At 45.6% G+C, this 16,714-nt stretch overlaps 1 protein-coding gene across 1 annotated transcript in view; it reads left to right on the plus strand.

Moving 5' to 3' along the window:
• Window positions 1-4,236: 4,236 nt before the first annotated feature.
• The window catches only part of LOC142792857 (cell adhesion molecule Dscam1-like), a 59,575-nt gene continuing 47,097 nt past the window's right edge, over window positions 4,237-16,714 (plus strand). The window contains exons 1-3 of the mRNA XM_075885689.1: window positions 4,237-4,388; window positions 6,048-6,203; window positions 7,099-7,401. Of these exons, the coding sequence (XP_075741804.1) occupies window positions 4,277-4,388; window positions 6,048-6,203; window positions 7,099-7,401 (571 nt within the window). The 5' untranslated portion in view covers window positions 4,237-4,276. The remainder of the gene's footprint in view (window positions 4,389-6,047; window positions 6,204-7,098; window positions 7,402-16,714) is intronic.

Below are 16,714 nucleotides of genomic sequence, written 5' to 3' on the forward strand. Positions count from 1 at the left end.
TGAGTGATTTGCCCGTAAGAAAAAGTAGCGCCGCTTTCTTCAGGTCGAACCACTCGCTCACAGCAATGCTGGTAGGCACCAATCTCGTCCTGTAGCTCTGCAAGGTTTTTCTAAGTTATGTCCAGCGTTCTGTTCTTTTGCAAGTTTTATTCAGGACCTGTACTTAAGCGAGTAAATTATTAACAAATGTAAAAAATTACGTGGCGTAGTCGCAGCTGCAAGAACATGTCACCAAGGTGAGCGAGGAAGCGTGACCTGGTAAAGCGGAAGAGCGAAGAATGGCAAACTAGTGATACTATTGTACAGCAAAGGACGTGTGGAGCGGTGGTTTGCAATTCTCCCATTCCTGCGCATTGGGCGGTGTGGTAAGACTACCCGCTTTTCGAAGTAAAGCATCTTTTTGGTTCACGTGCGTAACACCATAGGTATGTGCGTCCCTATACGAACGCACCGCAACGCACTCGCCTCGCCGCAGGTGTTGAAGCGGTGCCAAGTAGGTCATGCCGCAATGGCGGGTTCACACAACGCCGACAAAATTTCAAGGCCGAAAGGCTGCCGCAGTGACGTCAGAGGGTGGGGGCCCAGTTACGCCGCGAACGCGGCGGAAAGCCTGGGTTTCGTTCACGTTTTAGGAGAACCAACGCTCCCGCTCTCGCAGCTGCTGCGGCTTGATTGGGCCGAATAAAAGATGTGGAAAAAAAGTCTTACCGAGCATGCTCAGTCTGGCAACTGGGCCCCCAACCTCTGACGTCACTGCGACAGCCTTTCGGCCTTGAAATTTAGTCGGCGTTGGTTCACATCGTGCTCCCCTCGCACGCTTTCCTCGCAGGTGCGCGCTGACATGATTCTCTCCCTCACCCGCAGCACGCTCGCCGCTTCGCCCGCAGCTGCCGGCTCCTTGATCCACTCGCAATATACTACTCGCTCACTTCACCCTCTCCAACGCCCGCAACGTTCGACCACACATCCAGTGGAAGCAAGCTTTCGGCTCGTTTATGTGCGATAAAATCTACACGAAACCCAACCCACTTGCCGTGTTTTTATGTTTCTAACAAACGTTTACTCGAGTAAACGCTATATCGAATTTCACTTCAAGCCATTCTTCCAGCACCCGCATCGACGCCCGTTTCAACTGGGTCAGCACCGTGCGCACCGCTGCTCCTTTGCATCCCATCAGGGTTCCTTTCGGAGAGATTGTCCGCATTGTTTCTTTGAAGTCTACTGGTCTGGTGTAAATTCGTTGTTTACGGCAAGCTGTTGAGCTCATAAGCACGCGATGAATGCCCCTTGTGGAGGTTCTCACTGAATGACCATGACACTCATATGTTTTTATACCAAGGGGTAAGTATTTACGTGACCAATTTTCCCCTGCTTTTGTTTGTCCTTAATATTTACTCTTTTTTTTATTTTCCCCCAGGTGTTTCTTTCTCCAGTGCAGGGTTACCCACTGAGCATTTATCTTCCAGTTAACCTCCATTTTTTCTCTCTCTTTACAGATGCAATTAGTGTCAGTCTATGTCTCTATTTATCCCCATTGCATAAATATTAGTATTGGTGATTGCAAGTAAAAACAAAGCTCCTCTTAGAATTTGGAGCGATAGGTACATTTCACAAGATGTACGCTCACGAAAAGCCTTGTTCCGCAAACGTGGCCTTAGTGCTCATCCGAGGTGAAACCAGCATTCTTGAGTTGTGTAATCTCTGCGGGATATCATTCACATATTGATAGAGAATATTGATATTGATAGAGACATATTGATAGAGAATATTCACATATTGATAGAGAAGTGATTGAAGCGTCCGCGCTGGTGTTTATGCTGCGTTTCAGCCCGTTGATCACACGCTTCATTTTACCTCAGTCGCGTTAAGCGAAACATTATAGCCGCAGAGAAAACAAAAAGCGCGCTCCAAGCTTGGCTGCAAGTAGGCAGGCACGACGTGCATCGGCGCCTTAGACTTACTTCTAATAAAGAGTGGAGGTGTGTTGATTCCTCAGTTCGTGAGCGCAGAGGTTGGTTTTCGCCTAAGCCCACGCTTGATGTAAAGTTAAACTCACCTCTTCTTTTTCCAAAGTAAGCTAAACTGAGCTACCACTCGACAAACTTGGTATAACCATTTTCAAGCACTGGAAATAATACATGTTTATGCATTTACTTTATGAAATACTTTATAAATGAGGAGATATTTTTTGTGATAGCAGATACATCAACATTTACTACATCTTTTTTGTTTATATTTGCCTGTTGTGTGAGTACAACATTTCAAAAGTGTTTTCGACAGGTTCCAACCATACGAGACAATGTTCTGTTTGACTACACACGCGTAAATATCAAGCTGTTTCTTATTTATTTGCGTACTTCTATTGGTACATCAGCTCAATTCATATTTATCTGGTTGTCATCTACGTTTGAGAGTTTTCATTAGTTTTCTCATTCATATGCGGTGCATAAAATAGCTCGTCTTGCGCGAATGCTGTCTCGGAGAAAAATAATTCCGCGGCCTCTTTCATCCCAGAGTGACAATATAATTGAAGGCGCGTCGTCTACGTGTGACGCGCTCAAGCCTTCTCGCAGCGCAAACGTATCACTATTTTCGGGATTCAGAGCACGCCTCGCTCCCGGCTATAGTTGGATCGCATTTCGGGAAGCCCCCGGGGGCCGAGACCAACACCTATAGCCAAAAGGCTGGTGTAATAAGGTTGTTCGATTGAAAAATGGCCGGCACAACACGCCTGCTCCCTCCATGACCCTCTGTTGTGTGTCGCTGTTCTAGCGTGCTCGAAGTAATTGCACTGTAGGCTGGAACTCTTTTTCATTAACCCCCGTGGAAAACACACCTCCTATATCAATTTACGTCAAGCGGTGGTGAAAAGGGTAAGAACGGAAAGGATGTAAATGACTACAGAAATTGCTGATCACGCCGTTGCGATAATGATAACAGCATATTGATATCTTTCTCTTGTCACCTCCGTAATTACCTTTTGTAGCTTTGCGATGTTGAGCTTTTATGACTCAGCACTTTCAGCTTCAGATGTTATGGCAACATCTTCTTAGCACGTTAGCCTTGCCTTTAGCCGTTGTGACGACCCGACTCCCCTTTATGGCACAGACGTCCGCTTCTAACCCGTGATTGAATATTTACAGCGATCTGTTGAGAATCTAGCTTTTAAACAGGCCACGTTTATAGAGTTAGCTTAGCGCACTTAAGACTAAAGCACGCAGGATTGTTCATCATTTCTGATTCACTCTTTTTTTTATAGCAAGTTCTTTTATATCTTCTTCGGAGAGCTTAAGCTCTGTTTTAAAAGAAAGACTTTTGAGGTGTATTTATAGTGTTAGCTTTTTGTTTTAGTATCAATAAATAATTGTACGCCTAAGCGTTTTGAAATCGTAACTAAGTTCGTAAATGAGTAGTGCTTCATGTCCATATTTTTTAAAAGGCGTCCGTTCACAACACAAAATAAACATTTGTTTTGCACACAATGCGTTACCGCTCTCGGATAAGCTTTCTTGTGTGTGGTGGCACATTTATTGTTGCTATCTTGCGCACTACCACATAAACAATTCATAGTATTTTGTCATTACTTCAAATATATAGCTTCGCCTGTGTGAATCACGATAAAAATAGCATGAAACTGGAACCTATGTATTTCCATCTTTAACACTAAAACGCAAATCTTTCTGGAACTCGCGGTGCGCCGTCAGAGTTGCGTGCTGCACACTACTGGCGCCGTACTACACGGTTCATATTCAATGCCTTTCGGCATGCATCCTAGTTGCGTGTGATGTATAAATAATCTATCTCATCTTATCAATATCTAGAATGACTTGCTAAGCGTATGGCAAGACAAACACCATCAGCATTCATTAAACAGTATTTTCTTGGTTCTGACTCTCCCTCTTTCCTTTTATGCGTACTCAAGTGCTGGTGCTTTATCTGTCTCCGCATTTTGTTCATATATCTTACTGTACATAAGAGTAATTCGCACTACACAATGAACTGTGGATATATAAACAACCACACAGAAATCGTGGATCACTACATAGATCAACAAATTGATTCCTTCCTATTAATGCCCTACCTGCAGTATGCTCCATCACTCAAGTAAATAACGTAATAATTTGTTTTTAGTGTAAAAATCAGACATACTATAAACGGCTATGTTGCCGCATAAAAATGACCTGCCTTATCTAACGGTAGTGTTTTTCTTTTCTTTCTTTTTGCAGTGGTGCAGCAGCAATATGAAATTCGTGTTTACGACGACTTCGTAATCCGCATGAACACCGGCGTGCTTCGGTGTCACGTCCCGAACTACGTCAAAGAATACGTCGTCGTAACGTCGTGGGTTCGCAGCGACGGCTTCATCATTTCTGTGCAAGCCATCCCAGGTAAACGAGAGTTGCTTACGACAGACTAGTATCAATCTAGAAGCGAAAACTTACGTTATACTATTGAACAGTAGAAATTTACTTTCAATACTGATGCAATTATTCGGCTCTCCGATCAAATATTTGCGCACAAGGTTATTTTGTCGTTGCAAATGTTGTCGTGTGTTGTGTTTAGCGGAGCATGCCTGGTAATTATCTGTATGAATTTTTTAAGAAAGAATTAACAGCACATATATGATAAAGAAAAGCGATGTTATGAGTAAAGGCGGAAGGGGCCCTTTAGGTCTGGTCTTTTTGTACATTTTTCTTATCGTGTATGTTGTGCTAATACGTAATACTGAGACCTTTAGACTGAAGCTTCAGTTCTTACCAGGTAAGTTTTGCAGTTAGGAGGTGAATATTTAAGTCTTTGTAATATATTTCAGCTTATAAACTATGACTATGTATATCTAATTACCGGCATCAAATATATCAATAACGTGGTAAATGTGCAGAAAACAAAAAAAAATTTAATGCGAACGAATACCTAAAGGTTTTTTTTTTTGGTGTAGCACTTCTGTGAATGTACCACAACTCAATGCCGTTGCACAATTTGGTCAATCTGTCACTTCTTGATCAGTCATCTCACCTAAAAGCATCGCTGTAATGACAAGTCTGGCTCCTGCTTTCAGGCTTACTGGTTCGAGAAGCAGGCACCAATGCTGAAATCAATATCAAGTGCTGTTGATATTGAGTTTCTATAGTTCTGGAGCATATTTCCTCCATAATTATACCTGTGCGTACAAATGCTCTCATCAAACGACTTTTTTTCGGAGATCAGTAAGTGTCAGCGTGGTTTCATAACCAAAAATAAATGACCAAAAAACATATAAAGGAAAAACGGAGTTAATAGTTATGGTATAAGCATAAAGTTTGTAAGTTAGGATGATATTGAGACCACGTAATTTGACTAGGTAAATAATGGTGCCGATAATGTTCACAGATCTTGCGCAGGAATCTGAGCTTTGCCCAATGATACTTATAGGCTAAGCTTTGGAGCAGCTTTTCTTCTTACTTCTACAAAATATGGACCATAATGTATAATTGGTTGTAAAGTGTAGAAAATTTAGAGTCTACCAAGTACTCTTATGAGTCTTCATAAATAAAAACACGAAAAGCCGAAATTCTCTTGGCACCTTACAAATGACGACAGATAAAAAGAATTCTCTAATTATTTGGGTGCTGAAGAAATCAGCTGAAACTGCGCTTTTCTGCACATCAATTTCAGTTAGCTGTCGCAACTTCTGGCTCGCTTCAATGAAGACGCACAAGAGTCCATTTCTGTAATTGCTCTGGATCAAAAAAAAAAGGTTGGCTCTATAGTTTTGGAGAAAAAAGCGGGAATGCCTCAGAATCAATTTTATATCAGGCTAACAGTCAGAGTGAGGCAGCCAGCCTCATTATAATTATTGCCCACGTATGTTGCGTTCATGGCAAGAATAAATGGCTATTTAGTTTCCTGTAGGGCGAACTAAACTTTTTATGAGGCTCCTACACGTTAACGACACGCATGATGACTCGTGATTCATTTCTGTCTTTGTTGCAGAAATTATTGGGAACGTGGGCGTCCACGTTTGTTCAAACTGTGCTTCTCTTTCTTGCGTGTGTTTGCTGGTGCAGATGAGAATTCGAAGTACGTAGCCTTCACGTCGGGTGAGCTGCACGTTCGGCGTGCAGGACCTGAAGACAGCCACCACTCGTTCCAGTGCCAGACCAAAGACACTCTCACCGGTGCAGTGGTTAGCAGCATCACGGCTGGAAAACTTGTGATAACTGGTACGAGCAGGCGTTCACTATAAAAAGGCATTTCAAGCATGGTGTGCTTGTCTCCCGCTGTTCGTATTAGAGCTAAAGTGTTAGAGCTAAATACTAGAGCAAGTATCTACGCTCTCAAACGAGAATGTAGGCGAATAGCAGCGAGAATAAGAATCAGATCATCCAGCCACCTTGTCAGTATCGTGGTAAACGTATAAGCAGTAAAATACGAAAACGTCTACGTGTGTTCTTCCATTTCTTCTACACACAGTGTCTCAAGTCAGGCTGGGGTAGGGGCACAATGCCACGACAGGAGCCATTCATAAGTTATGCGTACGCCGTTTCCGAGGAAATGCAGACGGATGAACCAGTCACCTCTACCAATAATCTAACAAGAAAATGTCTACTGACATACATTCTCCGGAAGGAGTAATGACGATTGTCAAACTGGCTCAAAGTGGAGCCTGTCTATTAATCGTTGCGTTCGTTTTGACCCTTGTCTGGCTCACAGAGAGTCCCGCTATGGTCTCGGATGACTTATCTTCTACTGCTTGGTGACGCTATACATATTCGAGCGGGAGACACATTAAACAAATGAATGCATTGATTTTACTCCGCTCAAGAATTTCTTTTCGAAGTAGTTGTAGGTGACATTTGCAGCAGTATTCATATTCTTCCGTTTAGCTTTCTTTAGCGCAGTGTACGATTAGTAAAGATTAGTAATGTTGCCATATTATAAATGATAATGCCTTACGTCAGACCACTGAATTGCTAGTTCAGATAAAACCATCACTACAAAACCTATTGTTCCAGATTTCTGATGTACGGTTCTACACACGCTTCGAATGGCAACCTTTTTTTTCGCGTCGGACTGTGTGAGTTCTCCCTTGACTCCCCCCCTTTTTTTTTTCGGCAGAGCCACACTCCAGCATTCCTGCCAAGGTGATCCACTGGAGCCGACAGGTAGAAGGGCCGCAAGGATCAGCGCTTTTCGTGCCGTGCGAAGCCCAGGGCCACCCACAGCCTTCGTATCGCTGGTACCGCCAGTACGGTGCCCGACTACGACCGCTGCTGCCCCTCAGCGAGCCAGGAATCGTGCTGGTCGGCGGCACTCTCGTGTTCAGGCGGGCGTCGGTCCAAGACAGCGCCACCTACGTGTGTGTTGTTAGCAACGGAGCAGGAGCCGAGGAGAAGAACGAGATACAGGTCTTGATCACTGGTGAGTGACCATTATTCGCTGCCATGAGGGCATCAGTGTGAATGATATTATTTTGTGCATCAAAAGTGCACACACGTTCGGCTGCCAATCGAGAGGTTGCTGGTTCAATCCCAATTACGGCAGTTGGATTTGAGTAGAGGTTAAGTGCTAGAGGCCTGCTTACTCTGTGATATCTGTACACGTTAGAGCACCTAATGAATAAAATTTTCGGAGGCTTCCCTTTGGACGTGTCTCCTTATCATACTATGTTTTGGCATGAAAAACCCCAGATATTATATTTATTAAACATTCGCCGACATCTACCGAAGCACAGCGATGATTGCTAAAAAAAGAAACCGGAGTTTTTATTCTCTCCAACCATCTTCAGTTATATCAATATGAAACGAGCAATAAATCGAAAGCAACCTAATGGTAGAAACTTCATGCATTGTTTTACAAGGTTGTTATTATTAACTGTTGGAGCTTAACATTCGAAAGCTACCATATCAATATGAGAGACGCTGTACAGGAAGGCTCGGGAAACTTCAACTGCCTGGGGTTCTTGAACGCACACCTAAATCTAAGCACACGTGCCACACTTTCGCCTCCATCTAAAAATACGGCCGCCGCGGCCCGAATTTGATGCCGCGACCTGCCAGTGTACAGCCGAGTAACTTAGCCACTTGACCACTACGGCGGGTATTGACGAGGGCGTTAACGCGATAGAATGACAGAGCTCTTTTATAAGAGCGATAGAGAGAGATAGACAGAAAAGAGAAGGCCGGGAGGTTAACCAGAGTCGTTCGTCGGAAGCCGAAATTCAGCATTTGCTGCTGTTAAAAAGTGGAGATGGAGTCAAATAAATTAATATGAAAAAGCTCTAGTTCAAGTGGCAGTCAAAGCCAAATCATATGCGTCGCCAGCTGGTGCTCTGGCACAGCGCTGCGTTAGTGCCTTAAACTGCTCTAAAAAGAAAAATCACTAGCCAAGCACATTTTACGGATTGTTAACCATTGCAGTTCAAATGTTCGACCATGGGTGGTTGTAGATCTCTTAAACGAATTTTTGACTGTCCCTCAGTGAAAATACGAAATAATGTAAATAAAGAATAATAATAACAATAACAATATTAAAAAGCTTCAAATTGAGTGACCACGGAACAAAGCGCTTTCGTGCGTCGAGCGGACGTTGTGCCACAGAATCATGCCACTGCTTCAAGCTACTTCGAAAAACATCACTCAAATATCTCCCGTAATGAAAGGAGTCTGCTCAAGACTTGGTGTGGTTGCAGAAGCGCACGAAAGGTCAGAATATGTGAATTCCTTAACAATTTGGTAATTAAAATTCGCCCACGTATTACGACGTGTGTAGCTGCGCAGGTGCGCGTGGCAACTTACTGACGCGCAGTTCATACTTCGCCAGTTCACGATAGGAAAAATCCTTGCGTAAAAAAATGACAGCATATCCACGGGGGGAATGATGGAGAAGGGGGCGAAGCATCCGTCTGTCGATTCATTCTTGCTTCCGTCCGTCCATGCATCTGTCTGTGTGACCGTTCGTGCGTTCATCCGCCCGTCCGTGCGTGCGTCTGCTCGTGGGTCCGCACGCCCATCCATGCGTCCGTCCCTGCGTTCGTCCATACGTCCATCCGTTCCTGCAGCCACCCGTGCGTCCGTCCATGCATCTGTCTTTGTGTCCGTTCGTCCATCTTGTCAACACTCCAAGTATCACCATCTCGCATTTTTTCATTATATATTCCGCATATAGAAGCGCCGTCATCCAGCGGGCATTCCAAGGACTAAACGAGAGGTGCCACACGCCCACTTTCTTACGGCTTGCGCTTCGGGTCTACTTCCCACCTTTAACCACCTCGAGTTCATAGTATATACTAGTTCACTGTATTCATGGCACTGCGGCCCAACGCTCGCTAAACCTTTCTGAAACCAAGGAGGTTACGCCCAGCGAGTATAACATAGCAACCCTGTCTTGTCAGATAGGGCTCAGTGTACATGCCAATGGCTGCTAGTGGGGAATGAGAGACAGGAGGATCCGGCTTTTAGTTAACGTACACACTGCGAATTTTCATTGTTCAACAACGCACAGGAGAAATCTCCCACCGACACCACCCTGCAGGTCAAAACGTAAGACTGGTTACGCACTACAACTACGACGAGGGACGTATGGGTGCCGCTTTTTAAGGAGCTTCGCCTTTAAAAGAAGTTTTCAACTGTAGTTGGTGCATGCGTTCAGGAACAGTGTGAAAAGCTCAGAGATATACGAGTGCAAACGTTCCTTTTCCTGCGGCATGGCTAAGGCGTCCATCGATAAGTGCCGTGTGGGTTAGCAATTGAGAGGGCAGTGATGATGACTTGATATTTGGCGTTTAACGTCCCAAAACTACCATATGATTATGAGAGACGCCTTAGTGAAGAGCTCCGAAAATAGAAGGCAATGACCATGCATGGGTCCATAATACGTCATCACATTCTATTCTTGACGACGAAGCTTAAGTTTGAGGCCTTAAGTAGCCTCCAAGTTTGTGTCTCTTAAGCCATTAAAGTAAGGTGTTCCTGGGCAAAAGAATCTGCGCGTTTAAAGCCACCAAGGTCGTAGGATCTGCAGAGGCACGTAAGAAATGAGAAAACTTTCTTAGCGAAGCAAAGACACTTGGACCCAACCAGGTGGTATAGTGGTTACAGCACTACACTGCTAACTCGGAGGTCAGGGGATCGAACCCCTGCTACGAGAGTTGAGCTTTCCAAGGACGCGACAATATCCGAGGCTCCTGTACATAAATTCAGTTGCACGTCAAAGAACAAACACCATGTAGTCAAAATTCGTGAAGTGCTCCATTGTGGCGTCACTCATAATTATATCGTGGTTTCGGAAAGTTAAAATTTTGTCAATATTAGTAGGGGCAGTTTAAGCATATTATTTACATGCCTCTCCATCTAGCTACGCCAGGGTGCTCTCGTGATCGTCTTCACAGTATGATGCAGACTGAAATTACGCGAGAGAGTAAGAGTGCTTGGTTAAATGACTTGAATAACTATAAAATCCTGTCGCGTACGTCGTCAACCCTTTTTCTCCAGATGATAGGGGTACACATGCGTTAGCAAGGGCCAGGTTCTAAAGGTATGCACCACTGGTGATTGAGTATGTCTGCCTAAGATAGGCCAGATTAAGCAATGGATATTTAAACTGTAGGGTTGCAAAAATTACCTGAGCAGCGTTGACCCGGTGAATGCAAAGAATACAAAACACAATCTAATCAGGAATGAATTCCGAAGCATTCTGCGTGGCAGCAAAGTATTCTATCACAGAGCTACCCAATCTTATTGTTTTGTAAACTAAAAAAAATTGCACGTGTAATTTCGCTGCAACCTCAATTGTGCTTGCATTGCTGGCTATCTAAATTTATCAGAAACAATGAAGACATTACTTATGGATATATATAATGTAGGCGTCATTTCGGCTTAACATAAATTGCGTTTCCAGTATTAGTTCCAATTTTATCGAAGTCTAATAAACAGTACATTGTAGGTCCAAAATTCAGAAAGGTATATTCAAGTGATTACGTAAGCGCTGATGAAAGCACTAACAATAGTTACGTAGATTATTCACATCATCGGACGGTAATGTGAACTGCGTCGTAATAACAATGGCGCATGTGCTCTAACGTGAGGGCTGACGTTACGTACTACTATAATCAACCTTCAAATTGCAGTGTAGTCGGTGTGCCTGAAAAGTGGATGATGTGCGCCCATTTGGTACACTTACGAAACACGTCGTTCCGCCACGTAACGCCTGGCACTCAAATCCAATAATGCTGATATACGACTTCTGGCTGGGTTGACTGCTTCGCATGAAAGAGATTCTCACAAGGTGTGAGATGCATCGAACTTCTTTTTACTGTTCTTAACTACTCATTAGGTTTTGTTCATTCTGCCTTACTAAAAGATTTGCTTTTTCGCATGCTGTTCTTCCTAATCTACGTTAATGATGGTTTGCTATTTTTCGTTCACTTAACTAACGCCCTGTGTAATGCCTATAGCTATAAGGGTACAATAAGTAATAAGAAAAAAGTTTATGATAGGATTTCAAAATAGTGCGTGCCACAAAGTGCACAGGCCACGTAAATCTACTATTTTCATCAGTTCTTTTTTTGTATTGCTTTTTAGTTTTTTTAACTGGCCGCTGTAAGAAGCCGCTGCATGTCCCTAATTAAGGCCCCTAGATTTTTGAATGACCCACTGAATCTCATCTAGTACTGCGAACGCATCATATCTCTACGTATTTTTCACCACTATGTCTTTTATCAAATAGGCAGCCTTATCTGATGCTCCTCTATAACACATAACACATGATACCGAGTATTGAATGTGGTCTCTAGAATATATATATATATATATATATATATATATATATATATATATATATATATATATATATATGTCACACAGGTCCCGTTAATTAGGGAGGCGATCGCCGGGCTAATTCCAAGGGCCGAAGTATCGGTCCCCCGAACCGCACCACGAAAGCGTGGACAATTTAGAAGTGGTCCTTTTTGGCGCGCCAGCGGACGCCGGCTGTGGTCCAAAGAACAAGTCAGAGCCGAGAGTTGATAAACCAACAAAATTATATTCTCAATAATGGCAGATCGGAAAAACAATACACAATTATGCTCACTCCACAATAGTTGCATACAATACGTCACCAATCAAACAACGTACTACACAGTACAATCAGCCACACTCAAAACCACGGACACAGACAACGATACGCTCTACAATGCAGTCGCATGCATTGAGCATCCAAGACACTTAAAGACTAAAGAGATAGACAACCTATCCAGTCCAAAGTTCTTGGAACAAAAGTCTGAATGATACTCTTCCGAGAATCACTCACTCAAAGTCCAGCGTTGTTGTCGTTCCGCGCCCTCGAAGTTTCTCTTCCAGGAAACCTCGCGTCTTCAATTGGCCACTCTCCAAGCTTCAACGTCTTCGCCCGAACACGTCGGCTTCACACACGCAGCTGTCACCACGCGTCTTCGCTCGATAGCGGTAAACACACTCTCTTGCTTGTAGTTCGAGTCGTCACCCCTCAGGTGGAAATCCTCTTCATCTCCTGCTTTGTCGCTACCGACAAAACCTTCGCCGACTACACGGCGGAATCCCTACGCGCTCTGGCGCTAACTTCCGTCTCCTCCTGATCTCTCATCTCGGCTGCTCGGTTAAATACCTTGCGCGCGACATTCCAGACGGTTCTCGTCATTTCGTCGGCGCGATACGCAGCGAAGGCTGGGAAGAGGGCGAGGCTGTACGAGGGCCGTCCCCGACCGATGACTCAACTCGGTATGACCACGCCTATTTCCTTCTGGAACTTTCGCGGGCTATCTCGGCCGCCGATGTGGGGTGAGGAGGTTCGTCGGCGAAGCCCAACACCGACTAAATTCCAAGGCCGAAAGGCTGCCGCAGTGACGTCAGAGGTTGGAGGCCCAGTTACCCAACTGAGCATGCTCAGTAAGACTTTTTTTTCCACATCTTTTATTCGGCCCAATCAAGCCGCAGCAGCTGCGAGAGCGGGAGCGTTTGTTCTCCTAAAACGCGAACGAAACACCGGCTTTCAGCAGCGTTCGCGACGTAACTGGGCCTCCACCCTCCGCTGTCACTGCGGCAGCCATTCGGCCTTGGAATTTAGTCGGTGTTGCGAAGCCACGCTTCCGAGGGGAGAGCGCGCGCCCCGGGGAGCCTTTAGATGTTTGTTTTCTTTTTCTTTTGACCTCGCGGCGCCACTCCGGCGTTTCGTCGCGACAATTTGGCGGCGCGCCCATTTTTAGCGCTCGTTCTGTGACACTGCCCCCCACTTTAAGAATATTATCTCATAATATTCAGAACCACACAAACGAGCGCGAACAGTCCCCACACACTCAAAGACTGTAACATAGTCCGTCGCTCATGACACGTCACATTCGCAATAGTTCACTCAATACAATTGTACATTGTAATTCAATTCCACAACACTTGAAATATAGCCACAGGTACATGACTACAACGCTTCATCACACATTCCAAACAATACAAACGTACAAAGTTCACTCATTACCACAATTATACAACACTATACATCACATCACAGCACAGACACTTCGACACTTGTGACACAGGATAACACAACATTAACACAACATATGGCACTCAGCACTGCCAAACACATTCTGATTCGACCTCAGCACCTATCCTGTGTATTCCGAGCTGCGCTTGCGTCCTTTCTTGTGGTGCTCGCTCGATCTCTTCTTGTTTTTCCTTGTTCTTTTTCGGCGAGCCTTTTCCAACGACGGTATCTGAGGCGGCGTCTCAGCCATCGTTTTCACTTCCGACCCTGCTAACGGGTCATGACGTTCAACGGGTCCTGTCTGTTTATTTACCAGCTCGTTCATGTCACGGCATTTGGCCTGGCTGGCCGACTCCGTCTCCTTTACACTGTCGGTCGGTTGAGTTCGTGCCGACGTAAGTCCAGTTGCTCGGCCCGGGAACTCATTCAACACGATCAACTTCTCACTCACTGTCTCTTGCGCCGCGGCTTCCCCTTGGGCTCTAGTGAGATCCGTCACGGGATGCTCCTCCCCTGTATGCCGTGGCCGCTGGGTTGGCGAGGGCTCTATCTTCGGGTCTTCTCCCAAACATTCCGGATCATTCGGTCCTCGCGCCCCGTCGATGTTTCCGATGACAAGGTCGTACAGGGGGGTCGTCATACATAAAGCAGTAAGCTTCCCGCTGAAGTACGGGGTTTCAACCTCAATTTCTGCTTCGGGAAGCATCCGGACTGTACGGTCAATTGGGCAAACTGGTTTCGTTCTGCCTGTCAACTCACTTTCCCGTACCAAATTTCTCCGCACGATAACCGTGGAGCTACCGGTGTCTCTTAGAACCGTAATCTTCTTGCCTGCAACCTTTCCAGGCAGCGTTGGCATACCCTTCGTAACACCGGTTGGCTGTTTTGACATTACAGCACCCACAATAGGAATTTTCTCCCCATTCTTCAACTCTACGAATCCATCGGTGACGGCATTATTATCAGATTTCGGTGCCACTTGCACACAGGATACCTGGTGAGTTTGACTCACTCCGTTCCGACAAGCGTCTGCTTTGTGCCCAGTCTGACCACACTTGAAACATTTTACTGACGTAGGGCTCGTAAAGATCGTTCGACAATTTTGCGCGCAATGACCCACTCGGTTGCACAAAAAACATCGCGGAATGCTCTCTTGTGCACGCTTCTTTTCTTCGGGAGCCTATTTCTTCGAATCATCGGGACAATCCTTCTTGACTTTGGCCAAATTAGTTCCACCTTGCGCTTCCAAGAATTGATCAGCCAATTCAAGCATTCCTTCAAGTGACTCAGCCTTCCTCTCTTTCAAATACAGCGACAGGCTTGGGTGGCAACTAGTAAGAAATTGTTCTCTAATTAGGAGCTCTCTAAGTTCATCGTACTACTGCGCTGTCCCGGAAAGTTCAATCCATCTGTCGAAATAATGGCAAAGTCGGGCGGCATACTGCGTAGCCGTCTCACCATCAGCTGGCTTTCCTGTCCGAAATCTGTCCCGGAATCCTTCTACAGTAAACCTAAATCGCTTCAGCAAAGCAGCTTTCACCTTTGCATAGTTGGCTGCATCGGTCGGCGTCAGCCTACCGTACACACTGAGCGCTTCACCACTCAAGCAAGTACTCAAAGCAGTTGCCCATTGATGTTCCGGCCAATTCTGGCTCTTCGCAATCGTCTCAAATCGGTGAAGGTACGCGTCAAGGTCGTCCTTCCTTTCATCAAACGCTACGAGCAGCTTGCTTGGGTTCAAGCGGAAGCCGTGATCTTCCCGTTCGCTGCTTTCAACTCTAGCCTGGACGGGAGTTTCGCTTCGCTGTTGCAAACGGAGCCAATCGAGTTCCTTCTCGTGCTGCCACTGCCGTTCCCTTTCAGCCATCTCCGCTTCTCTTTCTTCTTTCGCCCTCTCAGCTGCCAGTCTTTCTCTCTCTATCTCCAACTTCAATTGTTGCTCTCTTTCTTCCTTCAGCTGTCGCTCCTTCGCTTCTCTTTCTTCTCTCGCCCTTTCGGCGGCCAGCTTTTCTCTATCCAGCTCCAACTTCAATTGTTGCTCTCTTTCATCCTTCGCCCTCTCAGCTGCCAACCTCTCTCGTTCCAACTCAGCTGCTTTTTCTTCCTTGGCTCTCTCAGCTGCCAACCTCTCTCTCTCCACCCCCTCTTTCTCCTTCTGGCTTACCCATTTCCGTAGTTCGGCGCCAGAAAGACCCATCTTCTCACCAAGAGCGCCTAACTTTTCGAGATCACCATCCATGGTGTCTCGCAACTCGCAAGTAAAACCTTGCCGCGTGCAAAAAGTATCTGCCTAAATCAGTCTATCGGAACACTCCCCTGCACTCGTTAACGAGAACACTGCACAACACACAAAATCGTTCCGATAGCACTATCAACACTCGAGGCTCTTTCTCACTACCTTGGACACACTGTGCACCAAAAGGTCCTGTGTCGCGGACGCCAGATTAATTGTCACCCAGGTCCCGTTAATTAGGGAGGTGATCGCCGGGCTAATTCCAAGGGCCGAAGTATCGGTCCCCCGAACCGCACCACGAAAGCGTGGACAATTTAGAAGTGGTCCTTTTTGGCGCGCCAGCGGACGCCGGCTGTGGTCCAAAGAACAAGTCAGAGCCGAGAGTTGATAAACCAACAAAATTATATTCTCAATAATGGCAGATCGGAAAAACAATACACAATTATGCTCACTCCACAATAGTTGCATACAATACGTCACCAATCAAACAACGTACTACACAGTACAATCAGCCACACTCAAAACCACGGACACAGACAACGATACGCTCTACAAAGCAGTCGCATGCATTGAGCGTCCAAGACACTTAAAGACTAAAGAGATAGACAACCTATCCAGTCCAAAGTTCTTGGAACAAAAGTCTGAATGATACTCTTCCGAGAATCACTCACTCAAAGTCCAGCGTTGTTGTCGTTCCGCGCCCTCGAAGTTTCTCTTCCAGGAAACCTCGCGTCTTCAATTGGCCACTCTCCAAGCTTCAACGTCTTCGCCCGAACACGTCGGCTTCACACACGCAGCTGTCGCCACGCGTCTTCGCTCGATAGCGGTAAACACACTCTCTTGCTTGTAGTTCGAGTCGTCACCCCTCAGGTGGAAATCCTCTTCATCTCCTGCTTTGTCGCTACCGACAAAACCTTCGCCGACTACACGGCGGAATCCCCACGCGCTCTGGCGCTAACTTCCGTCTCCTCCTGATCTCTCATCTCG

Source organism: Rhipicephalus microplus, chromosome 2 (assembly GCF_043290135.1).
Source record: "Rhipicephalus microplus isolate Deutch F79 chromosome 2, USDA_Rmic, whole genome shotgun sequence".
NCBI lineage: Eukaryota > Metazoa > Arthropoda > Arachnida > Ixodida > Ixodidae > Rhipicephalus > Rhipicephalus microplus.